This window comes from Fusarium flagelliforme (genome assembly GCF_020744385.1).
Source record: "Fusarium flagelliforme strain FIESC 12 MPI-CAGE-AA-0113 chromosome Unknown B0J16scaffold_6, whole genome shotgun sequence".
Classification (NCBI taxonomy): Eukaryota; Fungi; Ascomycota; class Sordariomycetes; order Hypocreales; family Nectriaceae; genus Fusarium; species Fusarium flagelliforme.
Window position 1 is genome coordinate 2,663,823 of NW_025763508.1, and position 20,366 is coordinate 2,684,188.

Genomic DNA, 20,366 nt, shown 5'->3' on the forward strand with positions numbered 1-20,366 from the left:
TACCTTGAGCTCCGTATGTCACAGGTAAAAAGTCAATAAGGTTTACGATAGGCTGTTGGGTCAGTTTAATTACACGTTTGAAACCGACAAGGTATCCCCTGTAAACCTCGCTCAGCTGCCCAACCACAAGGACCCTCTCAACATCCAGACCGCCAAAGACCATCCCATCTTTCAAAGCTCCGTCCATTTCGCGATCCGGCAACTTGCCGCGAGTATATAATCTTTGCCAAGTTGGGGTCTCTTTTCGCGGGGGACGTTTTACTTGGGGGCGGGGGAGCGAATGATCAGCAACTAATAATGGGGAAACCAAGATTCCACGGGAACCTGAGCCGCGGATAAATGACTTTCCACCAATAGGAACACTCAATTGCAACAAGCTTATAAACAGTTCATCTCATCAAGGGACCGGCTTGGCACTTCATGTAATGTAACGAAACGACTCAATTCAGGCGATTTTGATAGAATGGGGGTGGATATCAGTATGCATTGAGACCATGCTCCGAAGATATCCACTCTATCTATATAAACATGCCATAACCCATATCATTCCAATTTTAAGTCTCTCAACCTTCTTTGCCTCCTTAGACAAACCACCACAATGAAGGTCTCAAGCTTCCTCACCACTCTGTCCCTCTTCGCAGGCGCCATCGCCGAAGCGGTTGAGCTTCCTGCTGGCGTGCCTCGCAGCGTTGAGGAGTTCCGAGCCAAGCACCCCTACGAGAACCCTGTCAAGCGAAGCCATCGCAAGGTGGTCACCATTCGCCACAGCAAGAACGACAATGATGATATTTCCGCAGAGTTCTACAAGGGCATAAAGAAGGCTAACAATGGAGGTACTCTCCATCTGCCAAAGGGAAAGACCTTTGTCATTGGAAAGCCTCTTGATCTTACTTTCCTGAACGATGTGCACGTTCATCTTGATGGAGAGATCAAGTTCACCAATGATACTGCTTACTGGCAGAAGAATGCTTTCACGCATCCTTTCCAGGTATGTTAAATCCTCTATGTGGTAGTGGGTGTTGGCTAATCGATATAGAACTCTATCATGTTCTGGAAGTGGGGTGGTGAGAAGATCAAGATCTACGGAAAGGGTGTTCTGAACGGTAACGGTCAGAGATGGTGGAACGAGTTCTCCGGCAAGGAGATTCTCGACAAGGACAACGCCTACCTCCGACCTGTCCTCTTCTACGCCCAGAATGCTACGGGTATTGATATCGAGGGCATTCACTTCAAGGACTCTCCCTGCTGGACCAACTTTTTCGTCACCTGTAAGCAACTCCCTCGAATATCTCAAAATCAAAGCTTACAATGAATTTAGCCAAGGACATTACCTTCAAGGACATTGTCACCACTGCTCGCTCTACCAACGCCACTGCTCTTCCCAAGAACACCGACTTCTTCGACTCCTTGAACGTCGAGAAGGTCAAGGTTGAGCGTGCCTGGATCGACATTGGTGACGATTGCTTCTCTCCCAAGAGCAACGCTTCTGACATCCACGTCGACACCATGTACTGCAACGGTACTCACGGCCAGTCCATTGGTTCGCTCGGTCAGTACAAGGGCGAGTTCTCCTACGTCAAGGACGTCCTCATCGAGAACCTCTGGATGCTCAACGGTCAGCACGCCTCTCGTCTCAAGACCTGGGCTGGACCTGATGTTGGTTACGGTTTCATCGACAACGTGACCTTCCGTAACTTCTACGGTGGTAACAACGAGTACACTGCTTTCATCGACTCTTGCTACTTCAACATCGACACCGAGACTTGCAACAAGTATCCTTCCCAGATGAACATTTCCAACATTCTCTTCGGTAAGCCATCCTCAATCCCTCCCACAAACCTGCATGAACTAACCCGTGCGTAGAAAACTTCACCGGTTACAGCTCCGGCAAGCGAGGCAACGTCGTTGCTAAGCTGACATGCTCCGACAGCAAGGACGCTGTTTGCGAGAACATCAAGTTCAAGAACTTTGACATCAAGACCCCTTGTGGTGGAAAGCCTGTTATCCTGTGTGACGGTGTCAAGGATATTGGTGTGGACTGTGTTAGCGCTACCAGCACTGAGGGCAAGGCTGCCTTGGCCAACAAGTGCGTTGGCCCTGCGGCTACTGTCAGCCCTTTCAAGGTCAGAAAATTCAACGGTTAGGTTGAGTCACCTAAGCTTAATATAGTAATTGATACATTCGATGATCCGTCTTTTTGTTCATGATCTATCGTTGGTGATGTTCTAAGAAGGGCCTTTCCCAGGTAGGCAACAAAAGAATTATTCTCTAAAGCTTATGGTGCAAAAATAAAGCAGTCTAATTCCTAGTCTAGGCTCCCACAATTACCTACATCAAATTATTTCGTCTCTTAGGCTCTCAGCGGCTGATTCTTCTATTCCTCCGCAGGGGGGTTGAAACAGATAATTTTACTGGTCGTTGTTCAGGGCAGCCCGTTAGGCGTTCAGCAGACAATTGCATCATCCCTGTGCGCAGGTCGGCACCTTCTGATTATGCCTTCCCGTAATATTGGATGGCAGTGCCATTCAGACGTGGTGAGATCTTATTGGTAGCCTGATTTGCAATTGATCTTTTTCTTTTCTCCCAAACTTGAATTGCAGGATAATCTCCCTCGTCCAACTCGTTTATCGCATCCCAACATGGCCGAGCTTGCTCTCGCTATTATACCAATAGGCCTCAAGGCATGCTCCGGACTCGTGAGCTATCTCAGTGGACTCAAAGACCGCGATGATGCTCTCGCTCGACTCACGCGCCAGGCCGAGTCTTTGGAAGGCTGTTTTCGATTACTCGATGCCTCATTCAAGCAGGGTCACTTAGACCCAACGCGATACCGAGCCGTGCCCCATATTATCGTTTGTTTAAGAAACTGCGAAGAAGGGCTTAACGACCTGAAGGAGTTTGAACAAACCCAGAAGACTCAGAATCGACTGGAGCATAGTCTTCAGAAACTTCGTTTTCCGCTGCGAAAAGCACATCTTGAAGAGCTAGAGACGATCCTGGATCGGCTTTGCCAACCCCTCAGCCTGGCCATCCAAAGTCTACAACTGTCAGTGTCATAGTAAATGACGAGATTTGAATGTCTCTGACAAGCCACAGAGAAATAGATCTAGCCAATTCGAGTGCCTTGTCACTGAACACCACGAACATACAACAGGCAACAAACGCAGTCTCAAACTTACAGACGGCGGTCGGAAGTTTGACCGTTCCTATCAACACTATACGGTCAAGCCTTCCCTTGCTACAGGATTCGGTCGACAATCTCATCCCACAAATCATCCCGCAGATCAACCTGGTTATTGAAACCCGACTCCAAGCTCAAACGGAGAATATTCGACAGGCACTACAAGAGGCAGAGGTCGCAGCTATTCGGCGACATTGCGCAACAACCGAACTTTTGTCACAGCTGACTACACCCAGCGATGGTCGCGTCTCTGTTGTTGCCAAATTGGCTTCCAAACCAAGTGCAATTGCAGAATTAGGCTCTTACTTTTCGACTTGTTCCTGCCTGGCAAGGAAGTCGGTCTCCAGCAAAAGTCGTCACTTCGGCTCTTTTCATTTCCGAGACAACGTTGTGACCAGCATGCAGCACGAGGAAGCATGCGCCCTTTATGTGGCCAACCTCAAATCCTCACGAAGGCGGACTCTCGGCTTTTCAGCTATTATTAAGTCGCTAAACAGCGCTATTCAATTCAGCTTTTGCACTAATACAGGTGCCGGCGGATTTGCTATCAGCCCGTCACTTATGTACTTTGGAGTAGTTGATAGATATGCGGCTCCCGCGTTCCAGGTCCTCAGTTTACCCCAACACTGTTCAGTGTACCGATCTCGAAAGATGGACCAAGAAGTTTACTTGAAGGCCATGCTTCATAAATTGCAAGAGGTATTTGGCTCTGGAAGAGCAAAACCTACCGATATAGATCAAGATGGAGAAACCCTACTTCACATGATCAGTTACCAGGCGAGTACCTAATTGAAGCATGCAGGACTAGGATGATAATCGTTCGTTGCAGACACATTCTTTGGACCGTAATCCGCCTAGGAATATAGCTCCTTCTCCCAACCTGGAGGCGCTGTTTGACTTTCTGATTGCCATAGGGACTCCTTTAGACATCGCCAGTACAACTGGAGTGTGCGTTTATCCAGACCTCATGACTTTGGGAGACTGACCTGGAGTGTAGGCTGGCACTTCACTTAGCGGCCTCAACATTTGCGGTTTCGGCATCGGTCTTGGGCAAGCTGTGTTTTGAGGATGCCGAGATTCATACGCCAGCACCATTTCCGTGGTTTTTGGCCAACGGCTCTATGCTTGATATGATGGCTGAATACGACCGCGAAAGTAAAAGAGTGACAGAAGGTACGTGATATGAAGACGAAAAGCGATGCAAAATCTATCTGAATCGCTGAAATCTTGAATAGCACTGTATGGGCCCTTGGTCCAAGCAATTATTCGTTGTGATGAAGACCGTGCAAAGGAACTGATTAGCACATTTCCGGAATGTATCGGAGAATTGAATATTTATGGCACGAATGCACTGCATCTCGCTGTTGAGCAGCCTGCGATCTTGAAGCTAATCACCAGTAAAGCAACCCCCACCCAGCTAGTTCAATGGAACCTACTGCTGCGCCAAACTATGACACCGCTGAGCAGAGTGATGGAGATCAGCGGCCTAATTTGTAAATCCGAGGATGTTGATGCTGAATCCAGATGCCCCTGCGTTGCGGCGGCCTATATTCTACTGGACGCAGATTGCCCGATCATACCAAGAAGAGATTTCATACGGGAATCTCCTGCGGAAAATCTATTTGCTAGTGCCTCAAAGCATTGCAAAGAACTCGTGGCTCAGGCACTAAGAAGTCGTCGGTGCGACTTGAGAGAAATGGCCCAACAGAGGTTACCGAAGACTGAGTGTGGGCTTATTGACTCGTCAGCAGGCGAACTAGATTTTTATGCGATCGAAGTGGATCGAAAGCTTTCTCGAAAAAATCTCACCAGATTCGGCCGCCATTCAACCATCATACAGGATGATATCAGCTATTTATCCAGAGAAGAGCCGGTTTATTGGCCGGTCTACTTATCCCTGGTGAGCCCTGAAGATGCGTCTATCTTCTTTGACTTGGGCTTTCTCGATATTGATCACTTACCAGTCCTCGTGAAGACTGGTCTTGATTATCCCAGTCTACTCAATGAATTCATGACTCACGTAACACCACAATATGCGACATGGCTACATGAACAACTTCCTCGGCTCTGGGAGTGGATGAGTCAGTACTGGGGCCTGGAAGGGTTTGACTTCGTCCTAGCTGATATCACTGGGCGCTGTTTTGACCACTACTATAGATCAAACATAGACGAGGTTTTGAAGGGTTTGGGTACCACTCTCGACATCCTGGATAACAAGGCTACCGACAATTGCAGCTGTCTGTGTGCCCCTGGAGGATGCAGCCCTTTCGATGTGATAGCTAGGTGGCTATCTATCGACTCGGGTCTTCTGAGTCCTAGAAAGAGAATTGGCCTGGTCATGAAGCACCATGGAGAAAGCTTGCAACCAGATCAACTCGTCTGCCTAATCCGTCAAGCTACCTTTGAAGCCCTCGGGATGACGCACACATGCCTCGATACACCTAGATTGGGTGGATATACAAGACTATATCCATTTGATGCCATGTCTCGGGAGGATGAAGAAGAAGCCAGCGAGGATGATTATGACAAGCTGGTATATCTGGATGAGCTCCTTGCGGAATTCGAAAACTTTATGCTGAGCCGCTCTAAGCCTTTGGAACATAAGCTCACTGGTGGATCAGATATCCCGACTGCACAATCTGATGACGAGCATGCAGGTAGTCACGCGTTGGTATTCTGGAATGACATTTGGCCGTATAGGGTGGATGAGATCAAGAAACATCTGGAGGCGACGTGGGATCCCGACGTTGAAATCTTGAACGAACTTGGTGTTTCTCTATGGTTCGAGGATGAGAAAGACGACATGGCATCGGAAACATCAGAAGATGAGCAAGCCCGACTTTTTAACGAGTTCATGGTGAAGCTAGACATGATTTAGGATAATGAAACTCCGAGTTTTGAGTTAGGCGTCAGGGTATCAAAAGAATTAGCCACCAAAAGCATAAGAGACGAAAAGGTTAGTCCCCTTATGATAGCATAGGCTAGCACTTAGGCTACTTTATTTCTGTCGTCTAAGCCTTAGAGAACATTCCTTCTGTTACCCTTTTAACCTCCAGACTAAGCATATCATAGACGTCAATCGCGTATCCCTTTCGACCTCCAGACTAACCCTGCCACTTAACACGCTTGTCCCTGAACAAAGTAACCATAGCAATGGGAAGCAGCTCTGTGTTCACAATATTCAACCTGCCAAACCGATCAACAATCTCAGGTCCATAAAACGTAGCTACCCAAGTCCAATAGGCGTCCATGTTATTCCACCACCCCGTGATACCACGTAGGTTAGGCTCCGTACGCAGCTGCTCCAACGCACCAGACAGAGCTTCGTCGGTCTCGACCTTGCGTCGACTAGGCCTCTTCATGAGCTTGCGGGAAACCCGGTCCAATCTGACTGGTCCCTTAAAAAGGTCGAAGGAGTAGGCTTCTCGGTAGCGAGTGAATTCGTCAAAGGACATGAAGTTATCCTTGTCATGTTGTGACTCTGGTGTCCAGTCGGGATCGTCGAGGGAGTATCTTGTTTGTCTCGTCTGGCCGTTCATAAACCTCTCCCTGTATTTATCATATGCATCACGCTCGGCTTCCTCAAAGTCAATCATGAGTTTGAGGGGGTCTTCAAGCACCTGATCATGGATCTGCAAGTGAGTGATAAAGGGAGACTGCAGATCGAGGCCACCCAACTCCATGGGAAAGTAGAGGTAGCCATCAGGAACATCGGTGATACCGAAACGCTCGCTGATTGTTCTCTTCAGGTATTCGGCCACACTGGTGACTGTGCCATCAGATAGCTTGGTGAATACTTCACGCTCAATCCTCTTATGTGTAGAGAGCATGTTATCCACGTGCTCGCGCCCGAAGCAGTTCGCTGCTTTGCCAAAGTTGGAAATGAAGAATGTCGCGGCGTAGCTGTTCCACGCCTGAATGAAGCTAAGGACACTCTTGCGCTTATCGTGCAGCTGCTTGTGGAGCTCCTTGATATGGGCATCGACCATGGTCTGATCGATCTCAAAGCGACCGGTCTTGGGAGACAAGCGTAAGAAGCCCCAACGAATGTCGCCTTCAGGCAGTGACTCATCAATAGGCAGTTCAACATCTCTCTCCTTCGAGATTCGGATTGATCCACTCTTGGCAGGATTGGTTTCGACTCCAGTCACGTTGGCAAACTCATCAACAGTCTCCCAAGCCTTGACGGCGACCTTGTGATCATGGGACCAGAACCAAAAGTTGTCATGCATCCTCCACAGGTTGCTTGAAGTATGTTGGTTGACCGCAAAGTCAAGGCAGAACAGAGTTATCTCACCGAACACATCACTGAGCACATGGGAGGCAGGTGTTCCTCTGCGGCGCTTACGCGCAGTAGAATCATCCTCGTCAATAAACTTGAGAGGAGCTTCGAGGAACTTCTTGAAGAAGCTAAGCCAGGTATCAGAGACACCGAGATACTTGAGAATTGTCAAGATGGTGTCATGTGGCAATCTCGGGTTCCAGTCCTCAAAGACGGAGTGGAATGCTGTCGTTTCGCCATGAAGATGAGTGTTGATTGTAATCTCGGTCGACAAGAGATGAAGCAAAGTCTGCTTCAGAGACATCGGACTGCGAGGGTTGCCTTCGTCCTCATCATCATCATCAAGTTCGTCTTCGTCAAACTCTTCATCCCCATCTTCTTCTGCCTCCTCTAAATTCTCGGCAACAGACATGTTTTGGACCCTGCGATGTCTCATTGCACCGCCACCACCCTGATAGCTTGCCATTGAGGTCGCGCCTGGTGGGAGCATTTGCTTTGCGACTCCCCCCCGGCGGCCTCCGTGCGATTTACGGGCAGTCTGTTTTGCTCGCGGCTTCCGCTTTAACGTCTGGTCGGTGAACTGTTCATACTCTGCCTCTTCTTCGCCCTCAGCCGAATTGAGGACCTCGTGTTCATAGTTCATGAGCTGAGCCATGAAGTAGTTTTCCCCATTGACCTCCTCCCGACTACTTTGTAGGGAAGGCTCGGAAGATAATGGACCCAGGTAGTAACCAAGACGTCGCTTCTCTTCATGTGTAATGTTCTGGCGCATTGATTTCCAAGCTCCGTTGCGGAAAGTCTTTAAGGCTCCCTTGAGCATGACACTCCACTTCACGCCGATGTACTGAAGAAATATCGCCTGAAGAAGGTCTTCATGCATATGGATGTTATAGATACCACTTATCTTGCGGTTCATCTCCAAGGGAACTGGGGATTCTGAGTTCCAGGTCCAAGTTTCCAAAGCATTGATGCGCATGTTGAGGACGTCGGCGATCTCCTTGAGGATCATGTCATTGGTTTCAAAATCCTTGAGAACTTCTCGCTTCTCGTTCGATAGCAGGTCAGACGAATGAAGACCGGCAATGACCCATTTCAGCGAGGCTACAGTGAACTGATTCGGAGTTGAGATGAGTCCTTCGAATCTGGAAACAGTTTGACGAAGTCGTTGAAGGCAGCCGGTAATGATCTTCCTCCTCTTCTCTTCCACCACACGATTCCTTTCTTCTAGCGCCTTCTCACGTTTTTCGCGAGCATCGCGCTGCTTTCGTTGTTCCTCGTCGTCCTTTGCCGCATCCAGGTCCTCGGGTGGTGGAGGCAAGTTGCTCATGTAAGCCTTCTTTTCGTGGAGGCCAACGCCAAACAGATTATCGAGATATTGGATGATGGCCTTGGTATCGACCTGGGCTGGTTCGAACACAATGTTCTCCCAGTCAATTTTGGATTGAAGCTTGGCTTGTTCACCAAGATCCTCAAATCCACCCATCTCGACATCTACTTCCTGGTCCTTCTCCTTGTCACTGGATAGCCACTCAGTAACAAGCTCTCCATAGAGCCAAGCATATTGGTACTGAAGAGCTTGCATATCTAATTGGCGAACAAGCAATTTCTCCCAGTCAGCCAGCATCTTCGAGGACACAGAAGGGTCGGTCTTGGCCTGGCCGATAAAGCGATCGAGGTTCTTCAGGCTGATCTCCAGTTGCTTGAACTTGGTTTGGCCGACGATGACCTTCTTGTCGTTTTTATCGAGTTTGATGGCGAAGGACCTTTTGACGCCATCGCTCAGCGTGACAAGACGCTTGACGGCATCCTGTTCTTCGTCGATGGAGGAAAGGATAGATCTTTTTGCTTCTTCAAAGCGAGAGCGACGTTTGGATAGCTCTTGGAGCTTGGTGTTGGTGATTTCTTGGAGCGTCTCCGAGAAAACACTACCGGAGGATGTCATGGTCCTCTAAGGCTTAGGTTGGTAGACTAAGTGCTAGTCTAAGCTAGCATAAAGTGACCAAAGAATTTCGTCTCTTATGCTTTTGGGGGCTCCCAAAAATCGGAGATGGATGATGAAACGGAGATGGAAGAGGAAGAGGGGAAACGGCAGAAGGATGAGGTAGCCTGTCGTATATATACCTAGGAGGAGGAAGGAGGTAGTGTCCTCAGGCCACAAATTGCTGGTGAGGGCGTGTAAGCCAAGAGCGTTCTTTTCCAATGGTGCCTACCCAATCTGCTTTGTTCGCCAAGATGATATATGTAGCTTTACTGGTGATGCTCCTTCCGCGGATCAACTGTTGGATGCGATTGACGAAGATTGATTCATGTTGTGGAAGGTCTCGGCGACTGCTCCTTCTGATGGTAAGCTGAACTGAAGTGGGGTTAGCGTAGATCCTGACTGACGTCAATCAGCGCTTTGATTCGTCAGCCAGGCGTATTAAGTGGGTATGATTAGGCTGCACTTACACCTCTTGTCTCGAATTATTTCATTACTTTCCCATGTTGCGCAGAAGGTTTGGCTCTGATATTCCTGGGCATAACAGACAAGACCATATGTGGATGGTGCCGCGACGTACTAGCTCCAAGCTCCACCAGACTCGTCTTTCTAGCGAAGAACCTATTAGCTCACATGGCATCAAGGGCAAATCAACCTGAAGGTTTACACAAACTCTGTCAAAGATACAGGCAAAGAGCCCTTTCTTATAAGTGTTCAGGCGGGGTAATAAAAGGTATGTTCTCCAAGGCTTAGGTTATAGAAGTAAAGTAGTCTAAGTGTTAGCCTAAGCTAGCATAAGGTAACTGAATTGTTCCATCTCTTATGCTTTCGGTGCCTAATTCTTCAGATACCCTGATGGGTGAGCTTCAAATCCAGGGATGGCTTGGTACAGAATGAGGCTCTGCTGACTCTTCACAACTATCGAGCCTTATCCCACTTTGAAGCCTCTTCTTCGTCAGCATTCTTCACCGGTCAACGCAAACAACTTGAAAGGTGTCAAATGATGGGCGTACAGCAGAGACACGTCACCGAAGTTGTCTATACTTCACATGCTGGTTGAAGGCTTACAGGACCATAGATGTGAATTGCTTGGTCTCGAACACTTCCCATAAGAGGGTGGGCTTCGTCGGGAAGTGATTGGAAGCCTGATTTGATACTTCCTCGTCCTTACCAAGCTTAGGGCAGCAGTAGAAATAGGTGGGAGTGCAACGAATTGGTCTATATAAAGAGCTCACGATTCCCTGCTACGGGATACACAACCCCTCCTCATCCTCATCGAACAGAGCTTCCAATCCAACAAAACTATCTCAACAGTAAGAAATAACTTCTTTCTTCAAGCCAACCACATGAAGACAGGACTAAATACGTACCACCAGATCATTGAACTCATAATGTCTGACAAGACCATCCAAGCCCCGGACGTTGTTCAGCGGGAAGAGGAGAACAACGTCACCGCGACAAGCAACCAGGCCGATACAGCTGCTGCATTTGGCAATTACGCAGAAGCCAATAAGGAGACCGACAAGAGTGAGGAGCATACGATTAATGCTTCCAACATCGGGGCTGCGACTGGGTCGGGATAACAGGTTAAAGATGCGCCGAGGCGGCAGGTAGGTAACAGAAGAATTGTCCTCTAAGGCTTAGGTTGCTAAAATAAAGTAGCCTAAGTACTTGTCTAAGCTGGCATAAAGTGACTAAATAAATTTGTCTCTTATGCTTTTGGAGGCTAATTCTTCTGATGCCTTGAGGGCGGGTGCGTTAACGATGTTCATTGAAGCCTCAATTGAGATACCACGTGAGATGCATGAAGTGTGAAACAAGTTCAATTAATCCTTGGGCTTGCATGACTTATAAATCACTAAGTGCTAGCTAATCTCATAACTCCATTAAAGTCCTGCTTCTTCATCGTGATCCAGTCCAGCGACTTTTGTCCTCCTCAATAGCAATGCGACAGTCTTCAAGACTAAACGCGTCCCCAAAACAATACAATCTTGATCAATCATTCGTGCGATACCGACTGGCTCGGCTTTGTAGGTCACCATCATGAATGGAGACGAGAATATGGCGAAGTGTTGTGCGATGCGCTTGATTGACAACTATGGAGAATGCGTTTAAGCACCTTCATCGTCATCGCCGACACGGATGGTACCCTCAGCGCCAGCACCGTTGGCCCAGTAGCCACCAATCTCGGGTGTGGTTTCGCGGTTTTGGCGAGTAGCGGTGATGATCCAGAGACCGAGAACGGCCTTGGTGAGGACATCGAGGACGGCGTAGATGACGACCTCGGTGCCGACCTTGACCTTCCAGGCGCCACCAGCAGCACCCCAGACGCTGTGACATTATTAACATGGATCAATTGAACTGAGAGTGGAGCAAACTTACACAATGTAGACGACCCAGAGGATGAGGGTAGCGATGGAGAGAGAGCCAAACAGTCGGGAAACCTTGGTACCCCGAGCACGAGCAGTTCGCTGGCCAGGAACAGCGACGTGCCAGACGGTGAAGACAAAGGCAATGACACTGATAGCATACCATCCCCACTTCTGCGCAGTGTTGGCATGACCAACAGCCGAAAAGGCACCAGCAAGGACAAAGATAACGTTGGCAATGACAGCCATGATGGTATGCGCGCCATCAATACCAGCGAGCAGAGAAAGTTCCACAACAAGCAGGGGCGTAGACAGAGCCCAATCAACATAGCGCGCCCAGAAGACCTGACGACAGACATCGTGGTGCGTGTCGGGAACATGCTTGTGGTGGTCTCGCACACTGGCGCAGTTGAAGTACGAAGTCTGACCAGAAGCCATAGCGAAGTAGGCCAGTGCAGAGATGATGGTGGTCAAGGTGGAGAGGACGTAGAAGATGCGACGCTGGACGGCGACGTTCCAGGATAGAAGGGCGAAGAGGGCGGATACGACGGTCATGGCGACGAAGAGAACCCATAGAGCGCGGACGCCATTGTGGCCGATTGTTTGGTAGTGGGTTGGCTCAGCTGTGCAGCAGTCAGTAGGAAGCTAGAGACGAGAATCGTCAAGTAACGTACGGACAACGGTGGGAATGGGGGCAACGCCTCCGTGAGTCTTGAAAGCCTCCATGATGACGATCGATGATAGTTCACTCGGAATATTTCTTCAAAGCTAAGAGAACTAAGAAATAGAAGAACGTGGGGAAGAGCTGGGACCTCGAGCTTTAAAAAGAGGAGAGATGAGGCGGGAGCTTACGCCGCATTCGTCGCCTGAGGCGTTCTCTTTACTGCCTAGAAGCAAAAGAAAACAAAGGAATGGCATGAAACAGGCTACACAACGTCATCAATGACATGTCGATTGCGGGTGTTTAACGTAGAAAAGCAGGTATTTTTTTATTATTGTTACAGATGCGGGGAGACTTTGATGGGTGATTATCGTGTGTGAGAGGCGTCACTAATACGTAATTTTGTGTTGCACCGAGAGGGGAAAGGACGATACAATGCGTGAATGTTTGTATCAGGCCATGGAAGGTTGATGATACAGTGATACTGTGATATGTGATTCAGTTTTGAGTATTTTTGGTATAGAAACTATTTGTAATCGGAGATGAAGGCCGCTGAAGTTATACTGATCTACCTACCTGGAGCTTGGAGCTTGAGCTTTGACCTGAAGCTCTACTGCTGTAGCTTTCAAGGAACATGTTCACGGTGACACAATGCACAACGCGTAAGAATACGACCAAACCAACCAATGCAAAGCATAGCTACAGCTTGCATCAAAACAAAAACGTCACAGCTCTAGCTTGAAGAATCTCAGTCTAGACCATTGGGTAGAGTAAGAGCTTGGCTTCTTCCATGCTAAAAGGCTAGAACCTCTTAGACCAGTTGTAGCCACAGATACCCGCCACGATCCATTGAGGTCCCGCCACTGTCTGTCTGATCGCCGATCTAACTGGCTCGATTCATCCTGTCGCACAATTCGGAATCCGTTCACGCATTCCGGAGTATTTGCCCAGTACGGGACGGAATATTATTGTCCCTCATGCCACCTTCCGTCTCTTGAACTTTTGGTGCAGATCTACTCGCCCAATCTCGATCGTTTGGAGATCTTCTCGTCTGACGCAGAAAAGAGAGACACATGACTTAAAATGTCAACCACTAAAGTCAGCCCAATGTCTCAAATCTTTCAGCTGTGAACAAGAACAGGCAGACAAAGCAAAGAAAAGTGTTGGAATTCCCGGAACGCGAAAATGATGGGCGGGAAAGTGCATTAACTGGGCTGGGTCACGTTGAAGATATCGTCAGCCATACGAGCCATCATTCCGTTTAGTCTCTCTAGAGTATCCGTAGGTCTCTTCAACTTCCGGCTCCATGTAATACGAATTCATTCTCTCGTAATATCTCTCCCCCGCAAATTCCCCAGACTTTTTTCACAATCACCTGCCGACCATCGGCTCGTCCCTAAACCTGGAGAGTCCAATTAGACGGCATATGCAGTCTTGACATGTGAATGCAAACCCAGATCATGACGCATTTGGCAGCCACACTGCATCAGTGTACCACGTGCCCCTGTAAGGGCTGCGCTGTGATTGGGGAGGGCGATTGTCCGACCCTCCCTTTTAGCGGTGAGCATATCCTGAGATGGTGTTGAACTGAATCTTCAGATATTTCGCTGACAAGATCTGATACTGTCTGTTGAAAAGAAACCTCAAAAGTGAATGAACGAACACGATTTTGTTGAGAAAAGCAATCTCAGCTGTCAAGAACCCTGCTAGAATATCAACAATTACAGGGTGTTTAGTGGACAGCTTTACCGCTTAACCCTGTTTCCCCACGTTGAAAGTCGGTGGGGGATGTCGGAAAGTGGACTCTCATTTTCAAGATTGGGATTCAATGCCATTACTCTCTCTGTCAAACTCAAAAGAATTCCTTCTCTTAACTCTAATTTTTGATACCGCAATAATATCATCATACCTACGGATACTATCACGACCTGAAAGATCATCCATCGCCTTGCTTGTATATTCTTTTGTGTTGCTTCTCTGTCTCAGCGCCCCCTCCTCAATTCTGTCCCCACCACTTCCGTGAGCGCATGTTTCTCGGCTTGTGACCTCGACCCTTGATACCCGACTGTTCGAATAACGCTCATAACTACACGACCTTTCACGACCTGCTACGACTTCTTTTCGAATCTTCAGTATAATATTCTTGAAGTATATACAAAATTATTCACGACCCTGCCATGCTGTAACCTCGTTTCTTCTCTACCGCTCCCACACGCGACCGCCCGGCCGTCGCAATGTCCGATCTACTACTACAAACCCGCGCGGTTCCCTCCCTCTATAATAAATCTACGAAGCCTCCTACAAAGTCAAATACGAAAGCGAAAAGACCGCCTGTTTCGTCGGTGCCGGTTGTTAATACTCTACAAAAAGCCATCAGACAGGCGAACGATACATGGCAGTGGTGCAAAGATGGCTTAACGGAAGACCAACGCTTGAAGATCAAGCAACTAGAGGAGAGGAAGCATAACTTGTGTCTGGGCATGCAAAATGTGGGTTGCGTGTGTCCTCTGTTTATGTTTCCGACTGACCAGTTAGGCCGAGACACATGCTCAATGGGAAGCTGCGGCGAAAGAACTCGACAGCCTTGAAGGCAACGATGAATGGAAGCGCGATGCCTCGACAGGCGACTATAACCCCGAACTGATCCAAGAACGTCTCGACGCTCTCGACGATGCCCGCACGAAATGCGACGTCCATACAATGATGCACCTAATCCGCACCGCTTTATCCCGCGATCTCGGCGGCATGGACAATGTCGACCTTTACCGACACTCATACTCGGGGACGAAACATCTTATCGAGCGATACGTTGAGTCTACAATAAAATCAATCGACGCTGTCGTCACCCAAAGCCGACTCGACCAGAGTATCGAGAACCGCGACCTTCTTGAAGGCATTCTGTTCGCCCGACAAAGCTACGGTCGCAGCGCATTACTCCTATCCGGGGGCGGCACCTTTGGCATGTCGCATATTGGCGTTCTAAAGGCCCTCTTCGAAGCGAAATTACTGCCAAGGATTATTTCGGGCGCAAGCGCTGGAAGCATTGTCTGCGCAGCAATGTGTACACGAACCGACGAGGAAATTCCCCTCCTGATTGAAGAGTTTCCCTACGGCGATCTTGCGGTTTTCGAGGACCCAAGTGGTCAAGATGGTGTTTGGAATAACTTGCGCAGGTTGTTGACGGAGGGAAGTTGGTCTGACATCAAGCATCTCACCCGGGTAATGAGAGGATTGATGGGCGACATGACCTTCCAAGAAGCCTACAATCGAACACGTCGCATTCTCAACATTTGCGTCTCGACGGCTTCCATGTACGAATTACCACGTCTACTCAATTATGTTACTGCGCCAAATGTCATGATTTGGTCTGCGGTTGCTGCTTCGTGCTCTGTCCCGCTGGTCTTCAACGCTGCACCCTTGCTTGTCAAGGATCCCATTACAGGCGAGCATCAGCCCTGGAACCCGACGCCTCAGCGATGGATTGATGGGTCTGTGGACAATGACTTGCCAATGACTCGGTTGTCAGAAATGTTCAACGTCAACCATTTTATTGTGTCGCAAGTTAATCCTCACGTTGTACCTTTTCTGGCGAAAGATGATCATTTATCACCTGTGAGAAAGCCCGAACCAACCCAGCAGACAGCCGGTGACCAGTATGACTGGTTATGGACCATGACATCGCTTGCGCGCGATGAAGCGCTGCATCGATTGCATTTTCTCGCTGAGCTGGGTATCATGCCCAACCTCGCTACCAAATTCCAGAGCGTCCTGAGTCAAAAATACTCAGGCGACATCAACATCCTCCCCGAGATGGGTTTAAATGACTTACCTCGCTTACTCCGCAATCCCAGCCCCGAGTTCATGATGCGAGCTTGTCTGATGGGCGAGCGCGCAACATGGCCCAAATTAAGTCGTGTCCGCGACCGTTGCGCAATTGAGTTGGCGTTAGATCGGGCTGTACATAGACTTCGCGCCCGAGTCGTCTTCTCAGAAAGTCAACGTGATCTTCGACGATTGAACGTTACTGCTGGGAATATCCCTCTTAAGTTGCCTGTTAGGATCAAAGAGGGACAGACGATCATTGAGCCGCCCTCTGAAGTCAAGAACCAGAAGCGTAATCGTCGCAAGTCTGGAAGCAGTCTCCATGTCGCGCCTAGACATTGGCTATTACTCGATCCCAGCACGATTACAGACGATGAGACGGAGCAGGAAGAACGTATAGAGATGGAACGTCGAAGGGCAGGATCACCCGTCGCTCAACGCAAACCACCCCATCTCAAACGTGCTTCGCGATCTCAAGTGCATCTTCGTACCCGGGCTACCCTCTCTGCTGTTGTGGACGCAGAAGAAGCGAACCCAACATTCAACTTCTCCAAACCTATTACACCACCCGTGAAGAGTCCGAAGGGTAGTGAGTCGCAGGCTGTATCTGATGGGTCGGGTCCTACGACGCCGGAGCCTGCGAATACGAGCGAGACGGTTCATTCTGGTGAGGATACGGATGCCGAGACATTTGATGTTCATGTGACGAGTAAAGCGCTTGGTGGAGCTGCTGCGAGGGCGGGATGGATACTTTGGGATTAAGAGGCTAATAGAGAGAAGACAGAGGAGTAGGGTTATGTTATAGCTACAGTGGAACAGAGGTGGGGATGGGCGATACAGCAGGATTACTCACGAAGCATTGTTGATGTTGAGGAGCATGGGGATAGCTTTCTTGCATACCTAGGTGTAATTGGTTACTGGTTAGATATACCAATCTAACCAGCATTATTAAATTCCCATCGTTGCTTCCATCGGTGTTGTTATTGTTCCATTCGTGAAAAGTGAACGCCAAATTGTTCGGTCGTTGTCTCGTAGCTCTGTTCATTTGACCGCCTTGTTCTACACGTTGAGTAGGTGAAGCATTCAAGACAACAACTGCATCATATTCTTTCTTCCGGCCAAGAAATAACTGGGAAACAGTTTCCATAGAGATGTTTAGTCGCTAATGGTGAGACAGATGATGGAGTTCGCTTTGACAATGTCTTGAGCTATAGGGTTGCTAAGGCGGGATCTTCCGCTGCCACTTCGCTCAACAGATCACCACCCTCAACAGAAGCCCTAATAATATCGTGCATTGATCTCGTCTATCTTGGGTTTCATTTCAAGTTAGAATTGATCTCGTATCGTATATAGTATCGCAAGGCCTGAGAATAGAACCATTTTCGCATTCGGGAGTCCAGTATGAGCAATTTTTCGCCAAAACCTGCTCATCCTCTATTTTTGTCTCACCGTACGATCACGAACAAGGTCAAAATCACGGTTTCCCAGGTATCACTGAGTACAAAGATCAACGTTACATAGCCCAAACTTAGACAAGGCGACGATCGTGTCTTTCTTTTCTAGACCCTAGTTGATCTTCTAGCGTCAATTAATCCCTCCAGCACACAATGCACTAGACTAAACCTCATGAGAAGTGCACTAATTCGACACTAGACATGCCCCAAAAGCACGGCCTAAAAGGTCCGACGGCATTGTCACTTCAAGCCCCGTAAGCGCTATCGATGCAGTGTTCAACTTTCTTCAACACCAAGAGAGCTCTCTTTCCCCATTTTCTTTTCCATGTTGAGCTAGAGGTAGCTTCCGCACTGTCACTCTGCAGCGGACATCCCGAGGATCCCGCTCCTTCCTCCCGCATGTAACAGTGTGTAATGACGATGGGTTTTGCAAGCTCCGTCTACCAGCATTAAGAGATTTCGTCATCGTTAAAGTTCCGGTAACAGTGGATTGACGTGTTACATATTTAAAAGTCTATTTTCTAGCTTTGTAACCTTGATGTCTTGAGTGATTGAGAATCTCGCTTCCTCGATGTCTTGAGTGATATATTGACACAAGCTTCAGTTCACACAAAAAAAGACGAGGGGAAGGAAGCTAGGGAAGGCATCTTGGCATCTTGCAGAAATGAGGCGTCGAAAAGGAAGCTACGACTGCAGCTCCCAGTGGTTAGACAACAGCTGAGTGTGAGACACGGCATGTTCAGCTGGGGTAGATCCTAGTGATCCCCACTCGGCTACCACGACGATCACAACTACAACTACCGTATGGGTAATTTGGTGAGATGTGATACCTGAATCAGGTTAATTAGACATCTTTGTCCTCCTCACCTAACGAATTCACTATATATACATACGAGTATCGCTTCATTTCATCACTATTCTGGCATCCTTACCACCTCACCCTTTACATACCCTTCACAATGCGGTTCTTCTCTACTCTTTCGCTCTCAGCGCTTCTCACTCTCGGCAATGCTGCTGCCATTGCCAAAGACGCCAAGACCACTGTACTACCTGACACTGATTACGATGCTGTCGTTATCGGAGGTGGACCTGCTGGTCTTTCTGCTCTGAGCGGTCTTGCGCGTGTGCGCCGAAACGTTCTTCTTCTTGACAATGGACTTTATCGAAATGGGCCTACGAGGCATATGCACGATGTCATTGGCTTTGACGGTAAGCTCCTCCTTCCATTGACCAAACTTGTACTGACGACATAGGTGTCCAACCTGCGTACTACCGTTATGAAGCGCGCAGACTGCTCTCTTACTACGACACTGTAAAGATGGAGAATGCCACCGTGACAGATATCAAGAGCAAGAGCAAGGAAGGCGGTTTCACTTCATTCAGCCTGTCTGTTGACTATCCCGGTCAACCTACCAAGCAAATCACTGCTCGCAAGGTTGTTCTGGCGACCGGTCTCAAGGATATCCTTCCTGAAACTCCCGGAATTGCTGAGAATTGGGGTAAGGGCATCTTCTGGTGTCCCTGGTGCGATGGTCATGAGCATGAAGACCAACCCCTAGGTCTCCTTGCCCCCCTTAACAAGATTGCTGGCCTTGTTAGAGAGATGGCTACGCTCAACAGAGATGTGTATGCCTTTGTCAACGGAACAGACAACAGCACTACACAAGCCCTCGCAACCAAAGACCTTCCCCAATGGAAAGAATACCTCAAGCTTCACAACGTCACTGTCGACAACCGAACCATCACCGAAGTCAAGCGCATCAAGAGCGGCGACACACACAACGCCGATCCCAGTCTCCCATCCGTTCCTGAGTTTGATCTATTCAGCGTTGAGTTCACAGAGGGCAAGCCCGTTGAGCGCGCTGCGTTCCTGACCAGCTTCGCTGACGAGCAGCGCTCTGACGTGGGCAAGAAGGCTGGTGTTACGCTATATGGTGGAAGACTCCAGGCCAACGAGTCTGCTGGACTTATTACCAATGTCCCTGGTATCTACGCTATCGGTGATTGCAACACTGACAACACCACAAATGTTCCCCATGCTTTGTTCACCGGCAAAAGAGCTGCCGTGTTCTTGCATGGTAAGTTCCCTTCTAGATTTTCATGAATGCGTGCTAACTATAGTGACAGTGCAACTTGAAAGGGAAGCCCAGACGGTTGAACTTGCCGGTGTGTCGAAGCGAGATGAGCTGCAGGAGAGGGATGTGTGGGAGATGATGAACGAAAAGCGAGGCGAGATTCTTTACGCTGGGGAGTTTGAGCAATAAGAGGGCTGAAAGAAAGAGAGGCTTCTGCCGAGGATATTAATATGGTGTATTCATTCGAGTTTGGTACATAAGCATTATGAAGTATGGACTTACGGTCAATGATAATAATTTGCTTTCGAATGATCTCTCAAACCTGTCTGTGAATGAAGACACATACATGGGTTGTAAATGCTGTGCAGACTGGGATTCGATATAGCTCGATATTGTGTGCCATGGATTTATTATCCCACTACCTGTCAAGCCAGATGATACCGTAGCCTATCCGGAGTATCTTTTGAACACATTATCAGACATTACAACAGTATGCATTCGCCTCCATAGAATATCGCTAATGAAATTCACAGGGCAATCAACA

The 20,366-nt window shown here is 48.5% G+C and overlaps 6 protein-coding genes across 6 annotated transcripts; 4 read left to right on the top strand and 2 right to left on the bottom strand.

Moving 5' to 3' along the window:
- The first annotated feature begins 431 nt into the window (after positions 1-431).
- B0J16DRAFT_374831 (pectin lyase fold/virulence factor) lies at positions 432-2,184 on the top strand. The gene is made up of 4 exons (XM_046130632.1): positions 432-988; positions 1,037-1,268; positions 1,319-1,810; positions 1,864-2,184. The coding sequence occupies exons 1-4, from the start codon at positions 599-601 to the stop codon at positions 2,142-2,144; spliced, it is 1,395 nt and encodes a 464-aa protein (XP_045980421.1). The 5' UTR covers positions 432-598; the 3' UTR covers positions 2,145-2,184.
- Positions 2,185-2,639: 455 nt separating this feature from the next.
- Positions 2,640-6,059, top strand: B0J16DRAFT_309116 (uncharacterized protein; the record flags this gene model as incomplete). Its single annotated transcript, XM_046124898.1, has 7 exons — positions 2,640-3,058; positions 3,229-3,433; positions 3,668-3,962; positions 4,048-4,116; positions 4,196-4,354; positions 4,417-5,201; positions 5,256-6,059. The coding sequence occupies 7 exons, from the start codon at positions 2,640-2,642 to the stop codon at positions 6,057-6,059; spliced, it is 2,736 nt and encodes a 911-aa protein (XP_045980422.1).
- Positions 6,060-6,285: 226 nt separating this feature from the next.
- Positions 6,286-9,495, bottom strand: B0J16DRAFT_364374 (uncharacterized protein; the record flags this gene model as incomplete). The annotated part of the gene is made up of 1 exon (XM_046129934.1): positions 6,286-9,495. Exon 1 carries the CDS (start codon positions 9,403-9,405, stop codon positions 6,286-6,288), a length of 3,120 nt encoding a protein of 1,039 aa, XP_045980423.1. The 5' UTR covers positions 9,406-9,495.
- A 1,766-nt stretch (positions 9,496-11,261) lies between these two features.
- B0J16DRAFT_374834 (opsin-like protein) lies at positions 11,262-12,771 on the bottom strand. The gene is made up of 3 exons (XM_046130633.1): positions 12,485-12,771; positions 11,824-12,433; positions 11,262-11,772 (listed from the first exon to the last, which is right to left on the bottom strand). Exons 1-3 carry the CDS (start codon positions 12,534-12,536, stop codon positions 11,553-11,555), a joined length of 882 nt encoding a protein of 293 aa, XP_045980424.1. The 5' UTR covers positions 12,537-12,771; the 3' UTR covers positions 11,262-11,552.
- A 1,829-nt stretch (positions 12,772-14,600) lies between these two features.
- Positions 14,601-17,077, top strand: B0J16DRAFT_177977 (acyl transferase/acyl hydrolase/lysophospholipase). Its single transcript, XM_046122542.1, has 2 exons — positions 14,601-14,960; positions 15,007-17,077. The coding sequence occupies exons 1-2, from the start codon at positions 14,706-14,708 to the stop codon at positions 17,053-17,055; spliced, it is 2,304 nt and encodes a 767-aa protein (XP_045980425.1). The 5' UTR covers positions 14,601-14,705; the 3' UTR covers positions 17,056-17,077.
- Positions 17,078-18,219: 1,142 nt separating this feature from the next.
- Positions 18,220-20,122, top strand: B0J16DRAFT_364377 (uncharacterized protein). Its single transcript, XM_046129935.1, has 3 exons — positions 18,220-18,956; positions 19,001-19,825; positions 19,875-20,122. Exons 1-3 carry the CDS (start codon positions 18,707-18,709, stop codon positions 20,009-20,011), a joined length of 1,212 nt encoding a protein of 403 aa, XP_045980426.1. The 5' UTR covers positions 18,220-18,706; the 3' UTR covers positions 20,012-20,122.
- Positions 20,123-20,366: the final 244 nt, after the last annotated feature.